Below are 26,519 nucleotides of genomic sequence, written 5' to 3' on the forward strand. Positions count from 1 at the left end.
TTGACAGCTGATCGATTGCGATCGATCGATCAATCGAAGCGGCGAGATCTTTCGACTGGACAATTCTCGAACTTCGTCGCGAAGACGCCCGGTGTTCGACGAGATAAATAAATGTGTGGGTGTTGTGTTTATGAGAAATTGAATTGACATTTGACATATTATGCCGATCCTGGATAAAAGAAAGGGCGATGATATTCTGGCGCTTGGTCCCCGCCTCGAAGAGGACCAAGAATGAGGTCGTCTTCAGCAGCAGAGAAAAGGCGGTCGTGCAAAGCGTAAGCGATATGTAATCCTAGCCTAACTTTCTTATTTTTGACAAATTATTATTATATTAATATAATTATATTAATTAATTTAGTTTATAATTCTTTTGTTTCCCTTTTTCATTCTTTCTTTTTGTTTTATTTTGTTACATATATAACATAGAGAATTTTATAGACACAATAAGGGGCTGCGTACAATAAAAGGAATAGAAGGGAACAGGAGTAGAGAATAAACAACGAAAAATGTATTTATTCTGCATTACTAAATTACATGTCATATGTTTGATATTGAACTGTTTCTTATTTCCCATTCCTGTTTTTTATACCTCGTTCCTTATTCTTTTTATTGTGTGCAGTCTCTTAAGCAGCATCCACTACTGTATATATGTAAGATAGTCAGTATTGACTGGAAGCACTCACTTTCAACCAAAAATCCCAAAAAAATTTTTGTTTGAGAGAATTTTAGCATTAATCCACAAGCAGAATAATTGATTTATTTTTGTTACATAATTTTTCTTCTGGAAGATATAACATACTGATATGAAAAAATTTTCAAGGGTCCACCGCGAACGTCCTCCTTGATGTCGATGATAATGTTGCTCGAGGGACACCAAGGAGATATCTTCTCCTTGGAATTTCATCCGGAAGGACAGTATCTGGCATCCACGGGATTCGATCGACAAATCTGTACGTATCTTTTATCTTTTAATCGAATGCTTGCTTCATTTAATAAAATAATTATTCGTGATTCACAGTTATCTGGAATGTTTACGGAGAATGCGAGAATATCGGTATCATGACTGGACACAGCGGCGCAGTGATGGAACTACATTTCAGTCCGGACGGCAATCATCTGTATACAGCTAGCACAGACATGACGCTAGGTTTGTGGGACATAGTGGCTGGAACGCGAATCAAGAAGTTGAAGGGCCACACTTCGTTTGTGAATTCTGTGTCAGGAGCGCGAAGAGGACCCACGTTACTCTGCTCAGGCAGTGACGATAGCACGATACGTATCTGGGATCCTAGAAAACGTGGCCAATGCCATACATTGAACAACACATATCAGGTACTTGTAATCCAATAATGTGTTTAGCTTGTGTATAATTAATATTCAATATTTAATAATATATATAATAAATATTTAATTTATTAAGATAACATATGTTATTTATAATAAATAAATATTATAACATATAATATATAATAAATATAATTATGTAGATGTATATGTAATATATACATATAATGTATATTATATTATTATTAAATATATTATAATATTTATACACAAACAATTTTGTTGGATACAATTATAGGTCACTGCAGTAACATTTAACGACACAGCGGAGCAAGTAATCAGTGGCGGTATCGATAATGATGTAAAAGTATGGGATCTTCGCAAAAATGCAGTACTTTACAAATTGAAGGGACACACTGACACCATTACTGGATTGAGTCTCAGCCCTGATGGATCGTACATACTTTCCAACGCTATGGATAACACGCTGAAGATATGGGACGTACGGCCATTCGCGCCCTACGAACGCTGCGTAAAAATATTGTCCGGGCATCAGCATAACTTTGAAAAGGTATGCGTTTTTCCAATGCTCTATTTTATCTTTTTATTATCTATGAGAACTAGAAAGAAAGAAAAGACATCTATGCTATTAATGTCAGTGAGCTGATCTGAAACATCACAATTTTTAGAATCTTCTGAGATGCGCTTGGTCACCGGATGGTAGCAAGGTTTCAGCTGGATCGTCAGACAGATTTCATTATATTTGGGATACCACGAGTCGTAGAATATTATACAAATTGCCGGGGCATAATGGATCCGTAAACGACATTGATTTTCATCCAAAGGAACCAATCGGTAAAATATTTGTGATAACATTCTCTTGTTTTCGTATATGATTTTATCATAGAAATGTATAAAATATATATTTTTGTTAATTAATGCACACAGTATAATATGATTGTATTTTTTCAGTGTGCTCGGGATCTAGCGACAAACAAATCTACTTGGGTGAAATTGAGTCCTAATAATAATGAAATTATTTATGGAGATCGAATTGTTTACTTATTTATGCAGACCTAAGAAAATAACATTATCTCTTCAAATATCAGCAATTTTTTTCTCTGTTTAATTTTTTCATATTTTTTTATTATCTAACATGACTCAAAAGGTCAAAAAGGTTTGCCTTGCCAGTTTTTAACATTTGACCTCAATTAGGATATCAATGACATATGCTATTAAATTTGGATCGAAGATTCCTTGTAATAAATAGGAACCTGTCGAGGTAGTCACATAGTTTGTATGAGATCAGATTGAAAAAAAACTTCATGTGACATCACTGATTTAAAAGCCATGATGACATATTCTTTATGCGAGAACTTGTTTGACAGTCTAGCTGTGATATGTCGATTATGGCCTTTTTCATTTTTCATAGTCTTTATATAAGTCTTTGTGGAGATTAGTATCTAAAATTTATTTCTGCTAATATATACTAAAAATTATATATGTATATTTTCTTTTTACAATAATTGGATTCATAATTTTTTAAATTGAAGTGAAAGAAAAGACAAAAGGTGCAAGGAATTCAGCTCTAAAAAAAGAATAAGACTTGCGCTAGACATTACATGACATTTGTATATGCAAAATATTTATAATTATGTATATCCGTTATAATATATATTGTGATGAAAAGACATTTTGTGCTAGCGCGACACCTCTTATCGCGCGGAAGCACGCGGGCGCGTGCGCTCGGTAGGCAAAGACGTGTCCCGTAAGAATGATATATATATGTATATATGTATGTACAAATGCCCGTCACATTCACGCATGCAAACCGCGAGATTGTATTAGTGACTAATCAAAGGCCGTTCGCGAAAATGGCCGATGGACGCGAGTCACGGTCGTTTTCCACCAAGAGCCTGTACGATTTGTGCGTGACGGTGGTGGCGGGGAAGTTTAACAGTTACAAGCCGCATCTCGTCGACCTGCCGAAAAACGTGCGGTTCGATCTCTACTATCAGGTAAACTGTCATCAAGCTGTCAAGACGGGACGGCACCGACCCCACACGGTGCTTCCGTCCAGTATGTGTACAATCAGTTTGTTTTTGTGCGTTTCTCCTCTTTCTCTCTCTCTCTTCTTCTTTCTCTATCTTTACAAACGTCATCGTTCACTTCGCGGAATCTCGCGTTTAGCGTTTATCTCCGCTGGACGAGAGATTCGCGACGCGCGATCGCTTAATGAGTCATCGTCCTCGAGCTCAGCTGTTGAGGATTTTGACGTTTGCGAAAGACGCGCGATCTCTCTCTTTCTCTCTTTCTCTACGAAGAGAAGGAGAGACTCCGTTTCGACTGATAATCGATCAGCTGATCGCTGTCCATCGCGCTTTATCTCTGATGAGTCTCTCGGTTTATATTTCAGCTGTTCAAAGAGAGGAAATTATGTCAACTGGGAACGGAATTGAGCGATCTGGAGACTTTCTCCAAGATGCTCAAGGTCACCAATCGTCGAATACACCTTCTGCAAATCTTTCAGGTGATTTTTCATTATCATCAAATTTCACTGATTTTCGAGATCAGTAGCTATCTGTCATGTATATTTTTTGATATTTTTTTTCCGACATTAGAGAGAACAATATTTTACATGTTTGTTCTTTTGATTGAAGGCTCCAATGTATCACGGTATAAGGGTAGGAAAGAATTTGGCCATTGATTACAACGTGCACTGTCTTGAAGCAAGGGAGAATCCTGCTGCACAAGATAAGATTATAAATCTAGGTTTGAGACTTGGTGGATTTCTCAGCGATGCTGGTTGGTATCCAGAAAGTGAAGAAGTACTGTTGGCTTGCAAGGAATTGTGTATCACCAACAATCATACTCCTGAAGATTGGTGTAGAACATTAGATTGTTGTCACAAGTAAGAGAACATTTTTACTTAAGATTTATATATATAAATTATAAGCAGTGAACAATATCACTATATATATATATATATATGAACATCATAAATAGCGTTTATAATATTAACAATGAGTTTACATAACATATAGATTTCGAGATAACTATAATGACGACTTCGCCCTGGTCTTCCCTATATATATTATATATAATATATTGCATAATATAATAATATAAATTATCTTAAGTAATATAAAATAAATTTATATATAGAAGATATATTTTAAATGATATTTACAATTAAATTACAATTGAATAAAATAATTATATTTTCAGACTGTTACATGCGCAAGCAGCGTACTGTACTTTTGTTGGAGCTGCGGATACTCACCAACTTGCCATAGAAATGATAGAACAATTAAAAAAAGCACAGTATAATAACAGTAATCACGCTGCACTTTTTGCAGAATTCAGTGTATTATTCTTCATACGCAGTGAATATGATCAAGCTTACAGGTATATTTGTTAATTAAGTATTTCCATCTTGTTTAGCTTTTATTTCTTTTCGCGACACTTTACTAACCAGGATTAGCATTTTGTCCACTTTTTCATTTTGTCCAGGGCACTGGAAGAAAGTGAACAAAATGCACAAAATGAATGAAATGGACGAACTATGAAATAATATAGAAATCGATAAAATGAGAGATAAAGAGTTTTGTTATCTATTAACAACCAAAGTTTGTCAAAACCAAAGTTCTTATTTAATTAATAAAGTTTATTTTGTCTGAGCTTGTGTTTTAAACAATTTTTTTCAGTTTTGTCTATTTTACCTATTTTGTCCAGCGCATATATTTCTTTCGGGGCGGACAAAATTGGAAAAAACCGAGGAGGAGGGCTTACTAACAGCTATCATTTTTTAGGTGGAGTATAGAAGCGTTAAAGCACTTGAATCCGTCACTTCCCGCACGGGTCATTATTGATGTTCTCAGACAAGCGGCGAAATCGTGCGTAGTGAAACGCGAATTTCAAAAGGCTGGTTTACTGATCAGAGAAGCTGTATATCTCGCTAGAGAGATATTCGATACGGATCATCCGAAATATAGCGACGTTCTCATCGATTATGGATTTTACTTATTAAACTACGATAGCATCATCAATAGTGTATCCGTCTACAAGGTATTTATTTTTTAATACATCTTTCACGAATTTTTGTAATAGGAAATTTTTGAAAAAAAATATCCATCTTATTTCAGACTGCGTTAGATATTAGAAGAGCGATTTTTGGCAAGACTAATCTTCATGTTGCTTTGGCACACGAAGATTTAGCTTATGCTCTCTATGTATACGAATATAGTTCTGGCAAGTTTGATGAAGCAAGGTAATACTTAATTTAAATTATATTCAATTTACATTTTTCACTTGATAATATAACATTTGGTTTTATTTGTTTTTTATTCCATTTTATTTGATTGCAGTGAGCACGCTGGAATAGCTATAGATATTATGGAGAAACTCTTACCTACTTATCATTTAATGCTCGCGAGTGCTAAACGAGTGAAGGCGCTTATCCTCGAAGAGATCGCTATAGATAATGCGTCAACGCCATTGTTCGAACAAAACTTGTTACTCAAATCCGAGTGTCTTCATTTATCCGCTTTACATTTAGCCAAAACCGCATTTGGCGAGAGAAATGTACAAACGGCGAAGCATTACGGGAACTTGGGACGCTTGTATCAGAGTATGAGAAAGTTCGAGGTATTTTAATAATATATTTTTATAATATATATTTATTATACACACGCATATAGATATTTAATTTATTTTGTTGCATGTTAACATGCATGTAGGAAGCAGAAGCAATGCATCTGAAAGCGATTCGCATCAAAGAAGAGTTACTAGGTCCTGAAGACTATGAAGTAGGTTTGAGCATAGGACATTTAGCTTCGTTATATAATTTCCATATGAACCGGTACAAAGACGCCGAAAAGCTTTATTATCGTAGCATCGCAATCAGTAAGTATAATTATATGCAATTTGATTCGACTTTTGAATTATTAGGAATGCAAAATGCATGACATTTTACGATGAATCACGGGACAATTTTGATCCACAGGTTTAAAGTTATTCGGAAAAAGTTACAGTGGCTTAGAATATGATTATCGAGGACTCTTACACGTGTATAATAAATTAGATGAATACGAGAAAATATTGGAATACACAGATACGTTAAATCATTGGAAGGAACTTAGAGATAAACACGCTCAATCTGAAGATCCGCCGATCGATGTACAGAAACGTCCACAGCCCATCGCAAACATAATAAATGTGTTCTTTTCTATGTGATATATCCAATAAGTGTGTCTAATTCAACAAATTTTATGTCATTGTACATCATCGAGCAAATTGTTGGTCTTTGTTGCGTTTACAAGACATTGGGCCAAAGTAGAAATTACATAACTCACGTTAGAAAGATTTATAAATCACTGATCTGGTCGTACAATTAAATTAACTGTCTGTCTTGTGTCGATATTTTATAATACACATGCATATAGTCGATATCGCATTAAAACAGTTATATTATCAACATGTTTAAATTTAATTGATACGTTGAAAAAATTGTTAATTTGTGTAAATTTGTGTGTGTAAATTATTTTGTATTATTATTATTTTAGTTTTGAGTTTAATTATCTTTGGCTTTGAACTGGATTCAATGTTTATCTACGTTTATTTTTATGTATCGAAGATTATTGCGCATAAAAATATGTATATTCTTTTTAAATGTTATATATATATATATATATATGTTATTTTAATATAAATTTTTCAATCTATTATAATCTTATTTATCTCTGTATATGCGTATGTATATAGGAAGTCCTATGGAAATCTAACAAGTTTACACAGTTGATACTATTTAAGATGCGAAGAAAAAAGATATAAAGCGAAATTAAATAATCTTAGCTGGTTTAATTCTTTCTTCGTATTCACTATATTTTATGTGCATGCGTGCAAAGTACACCTTTTTCTTAAGTGAAACTTGTGTTTTTTAAAACATTGTCCGACTCAGTTTTTTGTTTTTTATGAAAAAATATTTAAATATATCAAATTAATTAAAAAAATATTTTAATTTTAACATGCGAAGTTGCGCTATTGGTACAAAGTTTATGTTTAGAAAACGTTCTTCCACCTGAATATATAAATTTTCTTAAATCCAAAATAATCCAAAACCATCAACTTTTAAAGCATTTTGTTCGAAATTTGTTAACATGCTTGGATCTTTTATTTTAATTGTTGTTTGTTTGGAATATGTTTTTGTTGATAAATTAATTTGTTTTAGTAAAATATTTAATTAGTGTGTATAGCTCTAAGAAATTACTGAATAGCAAATTAATGATATAAAAAATATTAATATAACAAAAAGATGTGTAGAATATGATAATGAGTCATTTATATTAATTTTTTTTACACAAATAAGATTATATACAGATTGAAAAATTTATATTGACATATATATATATATATATATATGTGTGTGTGTGTGTGTATGTGTGTATGTGTGTGTGTATGTGTGTGTGTGTGTGTGTGTGAATGTGTGTATGAGAGTGTACATTGTGTGTATAACACACTTTAAAATTGCTATTTTTGTTGATTCTATTTTTAAAGAGTTTTTTTACTCAGGTTTTTCAATAAAAATATCTTTATTTTGCTTTAATAGTTTTTCTTGGGCGCATTTATAATTTGTTTAGCTTATTATTGCTTATTTCAAGATTGTAAATTATAATAAACAATAATTGTAAATTTTCATGCATTGCATAATTTTTAAATAACAGTAATTAATGCGCTTGTGTTAATTGTAACAATATAATTAAAAAGATAAATATTAAAGCTCTTAAAATTCTTGATAATCATTTGATGAACGAATAATGTTTTGTTGTTTGAAATGTTACTTTCTTTGTAAAATTTGATATATGAATTTTAAAAATACACACCTATATGTACATCCTGTCATTTCTTATCAAATATGTTTTGTTCCTAAAATATAAGAAATCGTATCAAACATATTTTATTTCTAAATACCGCAAGAAATAACAATTAGAAATTATTTTCAATTGTCTACAAGTACTATTGCAGATTTACATTATGTTAGTCTTAAAAATTTACTTAGGCACTTTAAATACATATATTCGTGTAAACTTTTATATTAGAGTATAGTATAAAAATGCGATGTTCAATCAGTGATACAATAGTATACATATAGAACATAAGAGCCGCAATTGCACTTTAAATCTCCTTACTATACAAATTCAAATTAATTTTTCAGTGTTATTTGTTGCAGACTTTTACTTATATGTTAGTAATTAGAATTAGAATTAATAGTGATTCTATTACTTGATGCATGCACAACAAATAAATATACGAATAAAATCAAATATATATATATATATATATATATATATATATATATATATATATATCAGAATGATTTTCTTTATAAATAGTTAAAAAAAAATAATTGTAAAATGCATAGAAATATAATGAAAATTTCCATCATACATACATATATATATGATATAAATTATATATAGTTACTACTTACCAATACAGTTCACTATATTAATATATAAGTTTCTTCGTGTAATTTTTCAGATTCTATATTGATTAGTATTTTGATATATTTGACATAAAATAATACCTTTTTGTAAAAGAATAGACAGACTTTCATAAAGTAGCATTAATATATTCACTGAATTTTATGTATATTTTGATGTTTTTTTTACATAATTATAAAAGAAAATTATACTATATTTCAAGACATAAAACAATTTTAAAACTTCATTAAAAACTTGCATCCTTTTAATTTTCATTATTAAAACTTGATATCTTAATTTCTCCCTTACAATTTTTTTAAAATTATTTTAATTTTTAGACAAAAACATTTTCTTTAATTTTACTGGACACATTTATAATTTGAAATTTAATTCATTATTCATTTCGAAAGATTATAATGTGTGTGTTTATAGATTTTCATGCATATTTTAAAATAATGTATATACGTATGCCGATGCGTTTATATGTTAATGACAAAATATAATTAAAAAGATAGATATTAAAGCTCTTGAAATTTTCGATGAACAACTTGGTGAGCAAATATAACTTTAATGTTATTTTCTCTTTTATCTAAAATTTAAAAATATTCTACATATATTATATATTTCTTTATATATTAAACATTATGCTCTCCTAAATGTATCATAATAAATGTAATTAATTAAAAATTAGATGGGTACGCGCGCATGTCGATGAAACTAAAAATAACTTGAAAAAAAGAATTCTTCGAGTTTGCACAGAAAATTATCTACAAGAACTTTTTTCAGGATTTAATTATATTAATTTTGAAAATCTTCAGGCACATTTGATACATATCGGTACATATGATCAAGCAACGAGATAATAAAATCACCCATTGTGAATTTATAATTAGACAAAGATAATAAAAGCTCTTTGATATTCAATGAATAACAATATGACGCAAGGATTAGTGAGAATTTAAAATACATTTAATAGCGCGTACTTTATTTAACAGCATTGTACTCAAATTTAAATTAATATTTGAACAAGTAGAATGTTTAGATTCTCACACAGATATATTGTTGTCAGTGAAATTATTTGTAATTTAACAATCATAAAATAATCAATTAAATAATAACTTGTAAATATTATTTTGCAATTATAAAATGATGAACTCAATTGTATATTATATTAAAAGAACAATAAATTTACAAGTAAAATTAGATATAATAAAGTTAAGTAAAAAGCGAAAAAAATGTTCTACTTTAAAAAAGAGAGAAAATTCTGTAAACTAGAAAAATAAAATGCAAATATCTATTTCGGGGTGAGACTTGCCAATTATATAAATGTCTGAGATATCTAGAATCAAAATAAATACAAACGAATGTAATATATAAAACTCAAGATATTTTTCTGGATAACTCACATACATTCAAAAGCTTTAATTTGTTTAAATTACAGTAACTATTTATAGATAGTACATAACTTTTTATATTTACACGATATTTACTGTATCACTTCGGTTCTCAGGTAATAGGAATTTCTTATCTAAACCCCACTTTTTTACACTATGAACCCTTCTAACTCTCTATAAATAGAAGAGAGTTATCGTTAGGCGGTATTCGATAATAATCAGTTCACGTTCTTGAGACATAATAATTTCAGAGTATGCTCAATTACCAGACTGATATTGCACGTCTTCGAACTGCCGCCAAAATCCCGTAGTTGCAGAACATTTAGTCAGGTGTATGTGGAGCTTCTTGACTGAAGTATGGTGCTGTATCTTGCACTAATAAAGTATGACAAACATCACAGACTCTGGATGGTCTTTGTTTCGGCCCACTGTTCACGACGTGCGAGAGGCAAGATTGGCAAAATATATGGCCACAGTGACGACAATGTACCTGTGGATAACATTAAATTTTCGCAATTCTATTATACAAATTATTAAAGTATTAAGTAATCGAATTATTTAATTATAATTAATTTCTATAATTTACCTTCTTTCGTGTAACTGAGAATGTTGTATGACAAGTAGGACATTCTTCAACATCCTCTTCATGTTGCCATCTTACTTCGTTACCTGCCTGTCTGATCCTTTCCAGTTGCACCTGTGTGATGATCAAAATAATACATTATATTTATTGCCACACTTACAATCTCTTTGTCACATATATAAGAAAATTTATAAATAAAAGATGTGTTTATTAAAATTCTTCATCAATTTTAAATACTTCTTATTTCTCTGTTTTTTGTTCTTTACCTGCAATGACTGTGATAATCTCACAAAGTCTTTTTGCACTGTCTCACTAGTATCCAATTCTTGCTGTAGACTCTTAACTCTTTGTTGTAGTTCGGTTACAGCCGAGTCTGCGTCTTTCTTCTCTTTCTCAACTTCCTGCAGCTGTTTTTCCAACTGATCAAGTTTCTTTTCTTTATCAACGAGTACACGATGATCTCTTATGTATTTATCTAACTGAGCTCTATAAATCATTTATTGCAATAAAATTTTATATCAATGATTATTTCAGATTAGTAATATTAAATTGTCAATATTTTTATTGTCGTTCAATAAAAAATCTTACCTTAATCCACTAATTTCATTTTTTAATATACAATTATCTTGTTCTTTAACTCTATTCTCCTGTTCCATTTGTTCTCTCAAAAGAGTGACTTCATATCGCAGTGTTTCTTCTTTTTCCTGTGCCACTTCCTGAGCTATTTTGGCTGTAATTAAATCTTCGCGCATTCTTAAAAGGCTAAACTGCAATTCCTCAACGGTATTTGGCATATTGATACTTTCACTTTGGAGCTGTTGTGAATGCTTGCTTTGTTTACCCACCAGATTTTCATTTTCTGCTTGAAGTCTACAAATACGCGATTAGATTTTGGACAAAGTTTTATCAATAATTATATCATTTTTATCTAGTTTTTATAAATTTTAATTATAAAATATCACTATATATATATATATATATATATATATATACAGGGTGTCCGGTAACTAACGGACCAATGATTAAGAGCGGATTCTCTGGCCAATTTGGAGATGATTTTTCCTTAGCAAAAATGTTGAGAAGTCAATAATTTTCAAGTTATAAGCGATTGAAAAAAATGGATTTTTTGAAAACTAAACGTTTTGGAGTTCAAAGTCTAACATAATTACATTCTTCAGTTAATTTCAGGTAGAGTTTACTATAATACAATTTTAATTTGAGGCTTAGTTATAAAGATACATAATGACAAATATCGGAAAGTTGTAAAAAATGATGACCTTTTTTGACATTTTCGCTGAGGAAAAATCGTTCCCAAATTGACCAAAGAATCCATTTGTGATCGTTGGTCCGTTAGTTACCAAACACCATGTATATATATAATTAAATTTAACACAAAAAAATGTTCTTACGCAGTGAGATGTCTCTATACTTCTTCCCTATTTCGCGTCAATCTACAAAGCTCTTCTGTTACACTCTTCTGAAATAGTTCGAAACTTTTCTTTAACTCTGTTATATTTTGTTGCGTCGTTTGCGAGACAATCGTGAGCTCTGCAACTTTGATTTTATGCTCCTCTTTCTTTTCATTCCATTTTCCTTCCATTTCTTTTCTAAATTCGACTTCTTTAGCCAAGTCCTCCTTTTGAGCTTGTAGCATACGTTTAGAATCCAACAACTGCTTCTCCAAATTCTTGGCAGTCGCTTCTACTTTGACTAATTGTGCCTCATAGTTTGCACACATATCACACGACGGCTCAAAGGAGCCAGGCTCCTGCTGCCGCCTTTTTAATAAAGTTTCTTTAGATTTTTGCAATTCATCGTCGGTTGACCTTAATTTTTCTTTTAAAGCTTTTATTTCTTCCTCTAACGGTACAACCAACGAACGTAAAACTTCTGCATCTTCCTGTGCCTGAAAAATCGCACAATTTTTATTTATATCTTAATGTGACAAATATTATTCTGAAAGTGCAAATGATAATCTTGATACATAAAGCAGTATATATTTTTATATAATATGTATGAATTTGATTATATGAAGAGTTAAATGTTTCATGCTGTTTTAGATTACGTACATATTTTTTTACCTTCCGCATGCTTTCCTCTAAATTATCAGGACCTAGAGATAAAGAATCTGCACCTAATTGTGAAGCCACTTTTCTAGCTAATGTTTTAGTTACTGTAGATAACGAGATTTGTGGTCCATCCGTTGGTGGATCGCGCGGCAATTGCGTTTTCAATAGCGCATTCTCTTCTTGAAGCTTGGAAAGAGCTAATTGTAATTTAGATACTTCACTGACAAGCTGTTTCCTCGAACAAGAAGACTCTTCCACCGTTTCATGTATGACTTGTTGTAAAGATGCTATCTCTTCTTCAGCTTTCCTCTTCTCCATCAATATATCATTTTGTATTTTAAGATCTGCAACGACTAGTTGGCTTTTAGCTTCATCCAGTTCATTTTTTAGTCTCAGACTCTCGTTTTGTAAGATCATATTTTCCTCTAATCTTCGTTTTAACTCTTCTGCAAAATTTATCAATCAAACTCAGTATTATTAGCTTAAAACTGTTTGCTCAATACTTAAGTTTGTATATGCGTCACATACCTTCTTTCTGAAGAAATAATTCCTTCATCTTAGCCCTTTGTACATTAAATTCCTCTCGCATTTTAATATTTTCCGATTCCAATCTGTCAACCTTCGCCTGCTGATCCTCTAAATCATAACAAATAATTCTCTTAATGAATTAAGGAGTCCAAACATCAACTTGAAGTGTTTGATTATTAACAAACGACTAGTAATATTGCGTAATCCTTATCAAACTAATTTCTTCTCTTCACACATCCAACGCAATGTATAAGGCGTTTAATTTTTTACCTACATGTTTTATCATTTTTTTCCCCTTTCTCTCAACGCACACGACCGGAATTGATCCGGACGACGGTATAATAAACAAATAAGAGCACAACCTACCGTTCGCTTGGACCGCTTGATCCTGGTGCTCCATCGTTCGATCACTCAGCACCGGGTAAAGGCAATCTCGTCGGGATGGGTCACTGCCGCGAATTCATCGGCGAGCATGTCTCGAAACTCCGCCGGGATGACTGGTGATCCGTCAAAGACGGCGCCGACATGCCGAAACCAACCGAGAATTCGTTCGTTCGTCGATGATTCTCTACCTCGTTGCGTTACTTCGAACGAATAACTAGCCTGATATATAACGCTCAAGGACACGCGGGATCTCTCGGGAATGACGTCTCGTCGGGAGCAAAAAAAGATCCGCGATGCAAACTCAACCTCGCCCGAGCCCTGCTGACGAGGTTCGTTCTAGCGATGCATCATACCCGCTTCATAATCATCGGATCTGTTCCTTCCGAGTTGCACCCTCTCGTCGTCCGCGACTCTGTGTCCTTCGTCCTCGTCTCAACGTGATACACTCGTCCTTCTTCAAGCACCGAGAAATGCGAGAAAGTGCAGAATGCATTTTCTCGCCATTTAACTCGCTCTTCGATATATATCGATATCGACTACAATCGATATATATATCGATATCGACTACAATCGATATATATATCGATATCGACTACAATCGATATATGTATGTATCGATATCGACTAAAAGCGATATATATCGATGTCATTTGAAATTAGAGAGTGCTGAATAATTATAAACACGTTTACAAATATCATCTGCTGCTTCTATCTTTCATATCTATCTTTATATATGTAAAAATCAATTGATACAAAGTTTCGCTCGTATATTGTAAATACAACTAGTGATAGATAAAAAGGCCAACTTAATTATATCGAGCAATTATATATTAGAGTTGTTCTGTCAAATAAAATTTATTCCATGTATAAACTAAACATAAAACATTATGTGAAAGCTACAAACATTCTGTACTCAAACTTAAGCGAAAATTACAATCATTATAAAATAAACGTTTCAACCGCACGCGGTCTTCCTCATATTACAGTAATTATTAAAAAATACAAAATCATACAAAAATTCCACATAATATCGAAAATTAATGTTAGTTCTTCAATAAGAGTCGAGAATTTATAAGCAATTAAAGCGTTGTTTCAATCCAACAAATGTTCGCCTCGATATGATCTTTGATTTTAATCAAATCTCGAAAAGTTTCATCGTTAATATGCGAGAAATTAATACGTTCAATTTATATTGTTGGTCTTGTCTTGTGTCATCTTCAATAACTTTTTCAAAAAAACGTGGTCAAGAAGGACGATGTTACAACGCCTACGGAACGTATTATTCTTTTCTAAAAATTTAAGTCATTTATTTCCAATAATACACGCATATGTATATATATATATATATATATATATATATATATGTGTATACCAATTTATGTGTCATTAAATTCTCCCTCTCCTCTTATCTTTTACATATATACACATACATTTATAACTGTTATGCATTATTGTGCACTTTAGATAAGATATTCATATTGCATCATGAATTTCTGATATCTTTCGATATCAAGAAAAACATCTCGTACTTTGTTCTATAAATTTAATAATAAATTTCTTCTTTACGAAAATTAAAATTATTTTTAAGTCTGCAAATTAAAATTGATTATTATATTTTGACAAAAAATATTTAAATATTGCGAAATTCAATATATATATATATATGTATATATATATATATATATATGTGCATCATCTAATCGAATATGTTTACTCGACGAGATGAGAATGCACGCTTTAGATTTAGAATTTATTTATGGATGACACATATATATATATTTTTCTCGTCTCGCGAAAATATTCAAATTCGCGCGATTTTCTAGCACACCCTGTATAGCCGGATGTATATATGTTATTGTTGTTCGCGCGCACGGGCATTAATTTTTCCGGTTATTAAGCGCTTATTGCGCTTTAAATGCGACGATCGCGCTCGATGATATATATTTCGGGAGTGATTTTTCCAAGTTTCAAAATTGACCGTCGACGCGTGTCATCGTGTCACGGCTAGTCAATTAATCGGATGTGACTGGATGATGTCGGTCGGATCCAAATCCGGCGACTTGGATATGCAATCCTATAATGGCGATGTGATGGGCGCGCGTCGATTTTCCTGAGTCACGATTCGAAATTTCCGTCAATTCACCGCGAATCCTTGGCGAGTTTTAGGTCGCACCTTATTGATTCACCTGCCGATCGTTCCAGATGACGATGCTCGGAGCTCGCTGAATTGTCATCGAGTCTATATAGGACATAGGACGTACAGGTGAGAAAGGGTAAGAGAGAGAGAAAGAACACATTGTATTTACGTCGCAGTTGCGGTCGAGTTTATTTTGCTATTTTGGTATTAACTTAATTTGTTTCTCGTGAAAATGTTACCGTTTAAAGAAACCAAGGTGTTCAAGGTATTTATTTTCAATGAATAATTCATTCGCAGCATGAACACATTGTGGCAACCTTGGCAACCTCTTCAGACAGAACCGACAGCTCCTGCTATAATGAAAAGTCTAGACAGCAGTTTGGATGATTTTGACAAGTTGTCGGAATTTAATCCCAAGTTATATATAATGGAGAAGAACGCCCTGATGGACTCTTGTATGAAATGTCACAACAATACAAGCGACAAGAGTTTCTTGTTATTGGATGGACAGGAGAATCTGCAAGTCTCCGATGCTGAAGAGTTTCTGAAAAAATTAAATTGTGTTAAAGAGGACACTAAAGTAAAAGTGGTTTCGATATTTGGAAATACAGGCGATGGGAAGAGTCATACTATGAATCAAGTATTTTTCAAGGGTGAGGAGATTTTTCGAACGTCAAATGAACAAGATTGTTGCACCTTAGGAGTTTGGGCTGCGTTTGATCCAATTCTGAATATCATTTGCTTGGATACAGAAGGTTTACAAGGTATGATATATCTATGTTATCATTCAAATATAAAATTAATCTTCTGCACTGAATTTAACAAGTAATATTGTTCATATTTAGGTGTTACAAATTGTGAAACCAAGCATACAAGGATGTTACTCAAAGTACTTGCAGTATCTGACATTGTAATTTATGAAATCTACTCAGAAAGACTGAATAGAGACTTATTTACATTTCTGGGTGCTGCATCTCGTGCTTACAGTCATTATTTCAAAGCTGCTTTACAAGCGATAGGGCAGCAAGAAGGAGTCTCCAACTCGTTGAGCACACTTGGACCGAATATTATAGTGCTGCACGAAACTAGGCACACCATACCTTTGACCAACAGTACATATTGCTACTCTCTCAAAATTACAGTAATTTCACAAACTGAGAATTTCATTGCAAATGTAAGTTGCATCACCCCCATTTATAATATAATATATTTCCATTTATTTGTAGATGGATCGGAAAGTGCGGAAGACATCTTGAGAGCTAGATTTGCACAAATGAGCCTTGAAATCGATGCCTTTAACTCTATCAAATATGTTGGTTTGCAAGTGGTAAATGATGTAACGGATTACGAACAACTGCGATCCGCGATCGAAACAGAATTGAATAATACGACAGTCCGTTCAGCCAGAAAACCGCACCTAGTGTATAACACGCTTAAGAGTTTGAACGATCAATTCTCCAACGAGACAGAAAATTTGTCCAACACTCTATTCCCACATCAGTACTTCACATGTCCTATTAAGTGTCTGAGTTGTGATAGTGGATGTAACAATAGTATGGGACATCTTCGTGAAGGAAAATCACACAGTAGTAATGTTAGGTTGGTATTTTTCAGATACCAATTTTATACTTTGCTGTGTAATTATTGCATATTGATTTTTTAACTCCTATTAATTTTGATATTTATTGCAACAATAGGTGTAAATTCCAGTGTCAGTATGAAAACTCGATATACATATGCAAAAGATGTTATAGAAATGGAAATGAAATCGAAGTGACTAGACAGTATCAAGAGGAAGATCAATATAGCTGGTATAGCTTTGCGAAAAATGCTTGGTCAGGCTACATTATAAATTGTCCACATTGCGGAGAAATATACAGAAGCAGACAATACTGGTATGGCAATAATCCAGAAGATGTTGCTATACGCAAGAAGATCACACATGTATGGAATACGGTAAATATCGAGAAGAGAGAGAGGATCTTTATATTTTTGGCATTTATTATTTTTTTGTGACTTTGCAAATTAATCTCTTATATATTCTCTTTCAGCCAAATCGTTCTATAGCATCTCAAAATACGGCGCAACGGGTTATCGATAGCGTTTCGTACATCACTGAAGCGGTGGCGAACGTCTCTCTGCAGCCTACGAAAGCGTTAAAAGCCTGGGCCGCGGATCAAGTGGCACCGACTTATTGGCGATCCAACAGCGAGATAAAACATTGCTATCAGTGCAAAGTCCTGTTCAACCCGACAGATGACAAGCACCATTGTCGCGATTGCGGAGAGGGTTTCTGCGCGCAGTGTTCGTCAAAAACGAAATGCGTGCCCCACAGAAATTGGTACACGCCTGTTCGAGTCTGCGACTCGTGCTTTGAAAAGGAAACTAATTGTTCCAGCGACGATTCCCTCGAAACTATCGAAGACGTCGGCGTGCGAAAAGTGACGGAACACGTGGTGTCGACGTTCAACGCCGTCGGAAGTGTCTTGAGTTACTCTAAATGTAAGTAAAAACATCTTGTTTTATCAGATATATTTTTGTATAATTATTCTCATTCCGTGGAATTAACTGATTAAAATTTTTCCATTTACATAGCGTTCATAAAAGATTCCGTTCGACCGTCTTATTGGACACCTGATTCGGAGGTTGTCTGCTGTTGCGTATGCGAGCGAAAATTTTCCGATACGCTTCCTTTACATCACTGCAGAGCTTGCGGACGCGGGGTTTGTCAAGAATGTTCGCAACATCGTAAACCAGTGCCTCATAGAGGCTGGGAAAACCCCGTTAGAGTTTGCAATGCCTGCGTTTGAAATTGACTGAAAGTAGTATTCTCAGATGATAGGATCCTAAGGTATAGATCTCAGAGGAATCCTAGAGGTTTGCAAAATGAAATAAATGCTTATCTCTTACACACAATCGTTTTTGTAAGATATACAAAAGCTATGTATTGATTTAATTGTGATAGAATATATTTTTTAGATTTACTTGCTTGAAGATCAGCCATACATTTGTGGACAGAATTTTTAACGTACGATAAAAATTTTAATTTTTTAAAACATGAACATTTTTTCAGCATTTTAATTTCAAACATTTAGTATTTTTATTCAACGTAATATACAAATTATTTTTTTAGTATTAATATTAAATATAAAAAAATTTTCTGAATAATTTTTTATTATTTATATATTTTAATATATGTATATTAATTAACATATATAAACATTTTAAAAATATGATTTGAGATTGGTATTAGATTTTTTTCAACAAGAGGAAAATCTTAAGAGAAAAGTTGAAAACCTTGCTTTAATTTAGTATTTGTCTTTAAAACATGATCATGAGAATCATATAACTTTCAACATATGTAACTGTACAGAATGTATGATTGTGCCATGATGATAATTGTTATTGTATTTTAAAAATAACTCCCCCCCCCCTCAACTCTTATTGCAGATGTACACTACGTTTTTTCAATACAATTTTATACATCTACGAAAGAGAAACATAGATTAACATTATATTTATGAAAATGTTTTCTGAGCACATGTATTACTAAAAATTTGTATGTTAAGATGAAAAAAATTGTATACACACATGTGAAGCGCATACGAATATATATTAATATATATTAATATATATATATTAATATCTATTAATATATATTAATGATCATATATATGAATATGTATATGATTGTAATATATATTAATGATTGTACATATGTACAATATTTTCTGATCTTTTGTTTTTTTTAAGAAGAGAAAATCTTTAAGATATTGTCTATGAGAAGTGTAAATCTTGTGGCTGTGACAAATTGTTAAATATCGATAAAGCATTTGAAGACTTGTATTTATTAGGATTGCGGGAATGCGTGTTACACGTGGATTATGTGAATCTTTCAAACATGAAAATTGTTAATTTTATTTTATTCTGTACAATACAATAAGTAATAAGTAGCTAAAAATAAAGCTTGAGTTTTCAAAATAAATCGCTACTTAATCTTTTTTCAACTATTTTTATTAGAAAAATAAATTAATTTTTTAGAATTCTAAAAAGATGAAATCAAGATACTAAATATGTAATTCTTTGTACTTATGCTTTTATTTATATATTTTTTTAAATTTATATCACGCCAATATGTTTGAAAATATGTATTTTTGCAGGAAATTGATTGTAATATTAATTGTCACTGGATTAATTTATTGAATATATCTAATTTTTTTTTACTTTTATATCTGAAAGAATAATTGTTTAATTAAAAATTAAAAATCTTTTTGTAATATATTATATTTTTATTAAATATTTATATATATACATATAAAAGGAGATCAATTATAATAATAATTGTCATTGGATCAATTAAATATATCTAAATTTTTGTTTCAACTATTTTATATCTGTAAGAATAATTTTTTAATTAAAAATTCAAAATTTTTTTGTAATCTATTATATTTTTATTAAATATTTATATATATACATATAAAAGGAGATCAATTATAATAATAATTGTCATTGGATTAATTAATTAAATAGGTATATCTAAATTTTTGTTTCGACTATTTTATATCTAAGAATAATTTTCTGCTGAAAAATTCAAAAATTTGGTGTATAACATATTTTGATAAAATATTGTATATCCAAAAGTCTCGAATATAATAATGAATCCAAGGATATAAAACGCTGTTGATGATTTACGAGCGAAAATTCGTTTCCCATGCGGCGCAACGTGGTGCCACGTTCGTGTATTCGCGGGCGACACGTGAACTCGCGATATCTCGAATCGCAAATACGCGTGATATTTGCCGACTCGTCGAGATGAGCAGCACGTGATGACGTCAGAGAACATGGCGTCTCAATCAGCTGGATGTTGTGTAGAGTGTGCCCTGCGATGCCCGTCTTTAGAAAACTAACGGAGACCACCGTCCGTCCGTGGAGATACGTGAGTGTTCAGTTTCTGCCGAGATCGCCGCGCGTACCGATCGTTCGCGTTAGAACGTAAATAAGGAGAGGCGGAGTCGGAGAGCGAGTGTGTCGAGTCGCATTTGCCGAGATCGAGCGAGCGAGGCATCAGCAGGCGGCGAGAAAAGCGGTGACGCGAAATGTCGCGTTTAGCCGACACCGACGACGACGACGTGACGGTGAGAGCTCGTCGGACGGGTTTCGCCCAGCGAATGCAAATTTCTCGCTAGGAATTTCTCCGAGGAGTTCGCGACGATTTCTTCGTTATTATTTCCTCGCTCCCGGAGAGAGCAAAAATTCATTCTCCTCCGGAATTTCCTCTTTAATCTTATGTAATTTTCTCTCCTGCGTAGCGCGTGTCCACGTCGTGTTTCTTTTACGCATGTTGACGACGATGACGACGACGACGACGACGACGCGAGCGTGATGCCGTGGCCATTTTCGCGTGTTTGTCCCTCGCCAAGTATTTCGTAATCATTATCAGTTCCATATTTGAATTCAACAAGTAATGCGGGTCGCCACGCTTGCTCAACGTCGACGATTTCCGAGGATTTCTCGCCGAAATTTTCATTATTTTTCCCGAGATCGTCGTCCCGGGGAAGAGCCAAAATTCCAGCCACGCGTCCCGGGAATCGTCGGGAATAATTGCGAACCGTACTAAAATTATACCGGTCTCGAGTTTTCCCCGAGGAAGGTGGAGAGAGAAATCGGAGCAAGTGTGTGTTCGCGATATACATTTTCAATTTAATCCCTTCTGTCAACGAATCCGGGCTGTATCCGAGGCAATTTTAAATGTCAAACACGTGTCTCCGTCCGAGAACAAAATACAGAGAATTTTTTGTGCGCGAAAATCTCGAGAAAGAATGTTTAAAACGCCCAGCAGCTGCTATCAAAAAATTGTCCCAGTGCAACGTGTCAAAAACGCGCGATTAAATCCCCCGGATACACGAAAAATTCCTTCATTGACAGAAGGGATTTCGAGATGGATTTCATCTACCGATTTATTCTTAATCTCGCGATTCTCGAGGCCCGAGAAAATCCTTCGTGACAGACGCCATTGGCCGAAATTCCTGGCGCCGATGGCGCGAAAATAAAATTCCGAATAAAAGAAATTCCGCGCCGTTCGGAGTTGACGTTTCTCTCCCGCGAGAGAGATGAAAAAAATTCCTCGGACGAGAAAATCAAAAAATTCGAAATCTCCGAGATGCTCGTTCCCCGCGTGATAGTCCAGCCGCCATTTTGTCGCTTACGTGCGCATGTATATGTATGTATATCGGCGGATAAACAATCGCCATTGGCATCGAGGTGCTACGCGAGCGCGACAAACATGCGCGGAGATTTCAATTTCTACACCAGCGCGTGTCTGCCACGCTTCGTAATATCCTATCTCTCTCTCTTTCTTCCCCTTCTTTCTTCTTTGCGTTTCTCGCGCGCCGTGCTCCGAAAATAGAAAAGCGGCCGGACCCTTATTTCTTGTCGTTTTCGCGAGGATTTTTTTTAACACCGTAACACGATATATTGTAACGCGCTCTCTCTTTCTCCCTCTCTCTCTGTCTTTATCTGTCTCCTCTCGTCGTCTCTCACGCGCTCATCCATGTTGCGAGAATGATTGGCGATTTATGAATCATTATTCCTTAAAGTTCTGCATGTCTTTAAGATTTATGTGTCAGGTGGCGGGAATGAAAAACAAAATTGGAGATTGTTCTATATTGCATTTTTCTTAAAGTTGACAATTTTATTTACAATGATAAGTGGAGCAAAAGTTATTTCAGTAAGAAGTAAGAGAATACAAAATTATTGCGTATAGCAAAACGGAAAAAGAATGATTAATTTTTATTTTTTGTGAAAACACTTCAAGTAATCAAGATTTATTATAAAAGTATTACGATTCATAGATTATTTTTTTTTTGTTGTAATAATTAAAGTTTACTGGAATTTGGAGTTGTGTGTATATATTTTTGCTATCAAAATATTCATTTTTTCAAATTAAATAAACTATAGAAATGTATTATTATGTAACTGTTTTATTTGTATGTTTATTTTTATTCAAAAATATTAATATTTTTAGTCAATTTTTGGAACTATTAATACAACCTTAAAGCAGACTACAAGAGAGAGAAAAAGAGAGCTTATTTTTTATAAATAAGTGATATAGTTAAAAACTACAAGGTTTTTTTAAATAGACAGATATTAATAAATTTCTTTTAACAGCAAATTTTCTTAATATTATAAAAGTTTAGAAACGTAAAAAAAGAATAAATATAAATGATTTTAATCAAGGTCTGATTTACTTTAAAGTCTGATTAATTTAAATGGGAATTGTTTACAATAAAATTTTTCCTAATTTGAACCACATAATTTGTTCCTAATAATCGTTATTTATACACACGCATTCTATTTTTATTTTATTTAAAAAATTCAAATTGCAATTGACAGATCATTTTTCTGTTTCTCTTGCATTTTATCTTAAAAATTTTATCTTAAAAATATTTTACATATAATTAATACATGATATAAATATATATACAGTAAATGGAAATTTAAATTAGTATTCTACATTTCAAAATTAGAATTTATAATTTGATTTATAATTCATGACAAAAAATATGACATTTAATTCATGTCTCATACATAAGACACACAATCAGAAAACGATTATAATTAACAAATTAGATGATTATAATACTTTTTTTATGTCATTTTTTATAAGATATTTAGCAGATATTCAGAAGTAGAAAAAATAAAAAGATGAATATGTTTGCAGTGACCAAAAGACTCTATACAACATGCCACCAGATAGGCCAGATGCATCAGGTATTGAAACTGATATAGAACTGAACTCTACTCAGGATTATAATTTTGGAAAAACAGCTTATACAATGAATGACAAGGAGAAGGAAAACGCCAGCGTGCTGGCTGACACAAATTCCACAAACAAATGTCAGAGCGAAATTTCTAGATGTGAAAAAACTGAAAAAAACATCGAAAAAAATAGTCAGTCGGATGATGAATTGACATCTCTCAGTTGGCTGCATCAACAGAATTTACTTAAGGGTTTAGACATTTCAAACCCATCCAAAGATATGAAGCACGAAAATATGCTAAATAATAATATCTGCGACGATATGGCAGATTTTTCCGAAAACACAAATTCTATATCAAGCTTAGATGATAGTTTCTGTCCAGGTAAAAATACATTGTATTGTATCTTCTTACAATTTTTTCTTCTTTTCTTTTTCCTTTATTAATTGTATCCCTCTTTTTACTATGTTTTATAATAGAGACTAATGGAAAAGCCAATACCGTAACGTTGAACGGAAGTGGACAAAACTATCAGCATTCTACGAAGAATTGTCAAAAATCGATGCAAGTATTTCAGGAATCAGCGAAAAGTCACTGCAATACTTCGCCAAGTAATCAAACGAAGATTTCTTTGAGCAACAATAATTTGCCAATGTCCAATCGCAACAAGCATCCTACCCATATACCGTATGATCCTCATTTACACAGAAATAGTAAACCGCCGTATTCATTTTCCTGCCTTATATTTATGGCCATCGAGGATAGTCCTGTAAAGGCGCTACCCGTCAAGGAAGTTTACGCGTGGATTCTGGATCACTTTCCATATTTTAGGAACGCTCCCACCGGATGGAAGAATTCCGTCAGACATAATCTCAGCCTTAACAAGTGCTTTCGGAAAGTGGAAAAGGCGCCGGTAAAGTTTATACTTTGGTATAATTGTATATCACGAAAAAAAAATTAGCTACCATAACTAAATTTTAGCTGTCCTTATATTACGCATGAAATTTAGTTATGCTTAAATTCTAGTTATGATAGCTAATGTTTTTAGCTATAAAATTCTGTTAACTATATAGAGTTAAAAGATATTAGTTGCATAATTAAAATTTGTTATATAGGGACAGCTAAAATTTAGTTATGGTGATTAATTTTTTTTCCGTGATCTCTTTAAAAAAGGAAAGAGATATTGTATTGTACGCTTATCGTAGTCTTTTATTCAGAATTTAGGCAAAGGATCGTTATGGATGGTGGATGCACAATATCGCCCGAATCTGATACAAGCGTTATCTCGCGCTCCTCTCCCATCACCTACGACTCAAAATCTGTCCTCGTCGGAAAAACCACCTAGAAAGTGCGCAAATACACGTCTCCCGGATCCGGTTCTCTTTCCATATTTATCCAAAAGACTGGCGTCCAGCAATATCAGCGATAGCGCGGAAACAGAGATAGATAGCGATGTTGATGCAGCGGCAGCTGCTATGCTTTCCTTCAAACACGGACCCATCATTTTAAATCACAATAAAGGTATTAAATATATTATTATTGCATTCATCAGTTAGACAAAAAGATGTGGTACAGATGCAGAGATATTTATATCTCCTCTATATGTTATATATATGCGTTAATGTAATAATCAATAATTTTAATGCAGATCGTAAACGAAAATTACCGGAATCCGAAAAATTGGTGCCTGTGATCACCAGGAGTTCCAGCGAGGACCATACTTATAGTTGTATTACCTCGATAAAATTGGGAAGGTAAAAGATACATTAATTTTGCGCGTGTGATCGATGTTAAAATTTACGTAAATAAATGAATTCTCTATCGTTTTCTCTTTATTTCCCGCACAGCAAACATTCGAGCGAAGAAGAACTGAATGTAGATTTTGACGAACAGAGAAAAATTGCGGAGGGTGCGGACGCTCTTTTGAATTTGGCCGGTGTTAGTACAGCGCTAAATCACAGTAGAGCACATCACCCGGTAACGCAAGATATTAATCCGCCGCCAAAAGCAGAAGGTAATTCAAAACCAAAAAGACGCTCCGCCACGAGCCACGATTACTCAAACACTTCTGAGAAGAGGCGCAAAAGATGGCGAGAATGGGGAGAGGGCAATCGATATCTAAAGCAGATTAGGGGTTAACGTCAACAAATTTTGTTACATTTCGTAAAATGTATGTATGTAGCATCGTCGAGAGAGCTTTCCATTTCCATTTGTGCGCGCGACAAGTGGAAAACATTTGAAAATCAATTCTATCTTCGTCTTAGTAGACAAAGGGAACGCTTTTTCGTTTTATAGTATTGTCTGTAAATTCTTCATTTACACGCCACATTTCTAAAAAAAAAAAAAAACGTGGCAATAATTTTGATGAAAAATCTCTTCTTGTGTGACCGAGCCGATTTTCTCATCGCGTAATATACAAAAAAAACTGCGCAATTGTAAATTCTTCCATAATTTCTAGTTTATGCTAGAATGGAGAGGAGAAGGTTGTTGAATGCATTTTGAAATGATTGGTGTGGTTGCTCAGGGTTTACAACATGCTATATGCCAAAATACATTCGGTAACACTAAACAACAAGCAATAATAGAGATGTAGCGTTAAAGAGATACTTTTTAAACACACTGTTAAAGCATGATACACGATTTAATAGCTCGTGGAATATCAATGAAAGAAATTATTACTACATACTGGAGAGAGAGAGAGAGGGAGAGAGAGAATAAGTAACGGTAATTACATTTTAAAACTGTTGCGAGACGATTATACATATTAAGTCATAGAGAGTTTAATTAATGATAGAGTCCTATATCAGTTTTTCTTTTTTGTAGATATGTATAGAGGCGCGTAAAATTAGCACATCTACGTCAAGTCCGTCGCGAGAATAACGAGACTGATTTTTTTTAATT

General features: G+C 33.1%; 5 protein-coding genes across 10 annotated transcripts; 4 read left to right on the forward strand and 1 right to left on the reverse strand.

Moving 5' to 3' along the window:
* The first annotated feature begins 61 nt into the window (after positions 1-61).
* On the forward strand, positions 62-2,392 carry LOC114939602 (U5 small nuclear ribonucleoprotein 40 kDa protein). The gene is given in 7 exon segments (XM_029313960.2): positions 62-202; positions 204-275; positions 821-950; positions 1,019-1,332; positions 1,583-1,855; positions 1,974-2,139; positions 2,257-2,392. Coding segments are annotated over 7 exon segments (1,050 nt in total). The 5' UTR covers positions 62-160; the 3' UTR covers positions 2,310-2,392.
* A 702-nt stretch (positions 2,393-3,094) lies between these two features.
* Pat1 (Protein interacting with APP tail-1) lies at positions 3,095-7,888 on the forward strand. The gene is made up of 9 exons (XM_029313958.2): positions 3,095-3,302; positions 3,701-3,814; positions 3,945-4,195; positions 4,513-4,692; positions 5,097-5,352; positions 5,430-5,554; positions 5,652-5,931; positions 6,024-6,189; positions 6,290-7,888. The coding sequence occupies exons 1-9, from the start codon at positions 3,159-3,161 to the stop codon at positions 6,517-6,519; spliced, it is 1,746 nt and encodes a 581-aa protein (XP_029169791.2). The 5' UTR covers positions 3,095-3,158; the 3' UTR covers positions 6,520-7,888.
* Positions 7,889-10,172: 2,284 nt separating this feature from the next.
* Positions 10,173-14,239, reverse strand: Rbpn-5 (Rab GTPase-binding effector protein rabaptin-5). The gene is given in 9 exon segments (XM_085486337.1): positions 10,173-10,333; positions 10,426-10,649; positions 10,746-10,856; positions 11,009-11,228; positions 11,331-11,612; positions 12,152-12,648; positions 12,812-13,257; positions 13,340-13,447; positions 13,706-14,239. Coding segments are annotated over 8 exon segments (1,866 nt in total). The 5' UTR covers positions 13,740-14,239; the 3' UTR covers positions 10,173-10,333; positions 10,426-10,481.
* Positions 14,240-15,448: 1,209 nt separating this feature from the next.
* LOC114939604 (zinc finger FYVE domain-containing protein 1) lies at positions 15,449-19,845 on the forward strand. Of its 4 annotated transcripts, none has more exons than XM_029313965.2 (8): positions 15,449-15,996; positions 16,158-16,624; positions 16,706-16,972; positions 17,087-17,459; positions 17,558-17,816; positions 17,912-18,362; positions 18,456-18,711; positions 18,840-19,845. In XM_029313965.2, the coding sequence occupies exons 2-7, from the start codon at positions 16,159-16,161 to the stop codon at positions 18,668-18,670; spliced, it is 2,031 nt and encodes a 676-aa protein (XP_029169798.1). In that variant the 5' UTR covers positions 15,449-15,996; position 16,158; the 3' UTR covers positions 18,671-18,711; positions 18,840-19,845. The 4 variants fall into 4 exon arrangements, 3 of the variants coding, with proteins under 3 accessions (XP_029169798.1, XP_029169797.1, XP_029169795.1); XR_003821275.2 differs by having other exon boundaries at positions 15,450-15,996; positions 18,456-18,737; XM_029313964.2 differs by having other exon boundaries at positions 15,449-15,986; positions 18,456-19,845.
* An 829-nt stretch (positions 19,846-20,674) lies between these two features.
* On the forward strand, positions 20,675-25,990 carry LOC114939606 (uncharacterized). 3 transcript variants are annotated; one of them, XM_029313968.2, is made up of 6 exons: positions 20,675-20,796; positions 23,581-24,002; positions 24,098-24,531; positions 24,824-25,139; positions 25,267-25,372; positions 25,466-25,990. In XM_029313968.2, exons 2-6 carry the CDS (start codon positions 23,603-23,605, stop codon positions 25,755-25,757), a joined length of 1,548 nt encoding a protein of 515 aa, XP_029169801.1. In that variant the 5' UTR covers positions 20,675-20,796; positions 23,581-23,602; the 3' UTR covers positions 25,758-25,990. The 3 variants fall into 3 exon arrangements, with proteins under 3 accessions (XP_029169801.1, XP_029169802.1, XP_029169803.1); XM_029313969.2 differs by lacking the exon at positions 20,675-20,796 and adding an exon at positions 20,803-20,995; XM_029313970.2 differs by lacking the exon at positions 20,675-20,796 and having other exon boundaries at positions 24,836-25,139.
* Positions 25,991-26,519: the final 529 nt, after the last annotated feature.

This window comes from Nylanderia fulva, unplaced genomic scaffold (genome assembly GCF_048542155.1).
Source record: "Nylanderia fulva isolate GAGA-0341 unplaced genomic scaffold, ASM4854215v1 Scaffold1, whole genome shotgun sequence".
NCBI lineage: Eukaryota > Metazoa > Arthropoda > Insecta > Hymenoptera > Formicidae > Nylanderia > Nylanderia fulva.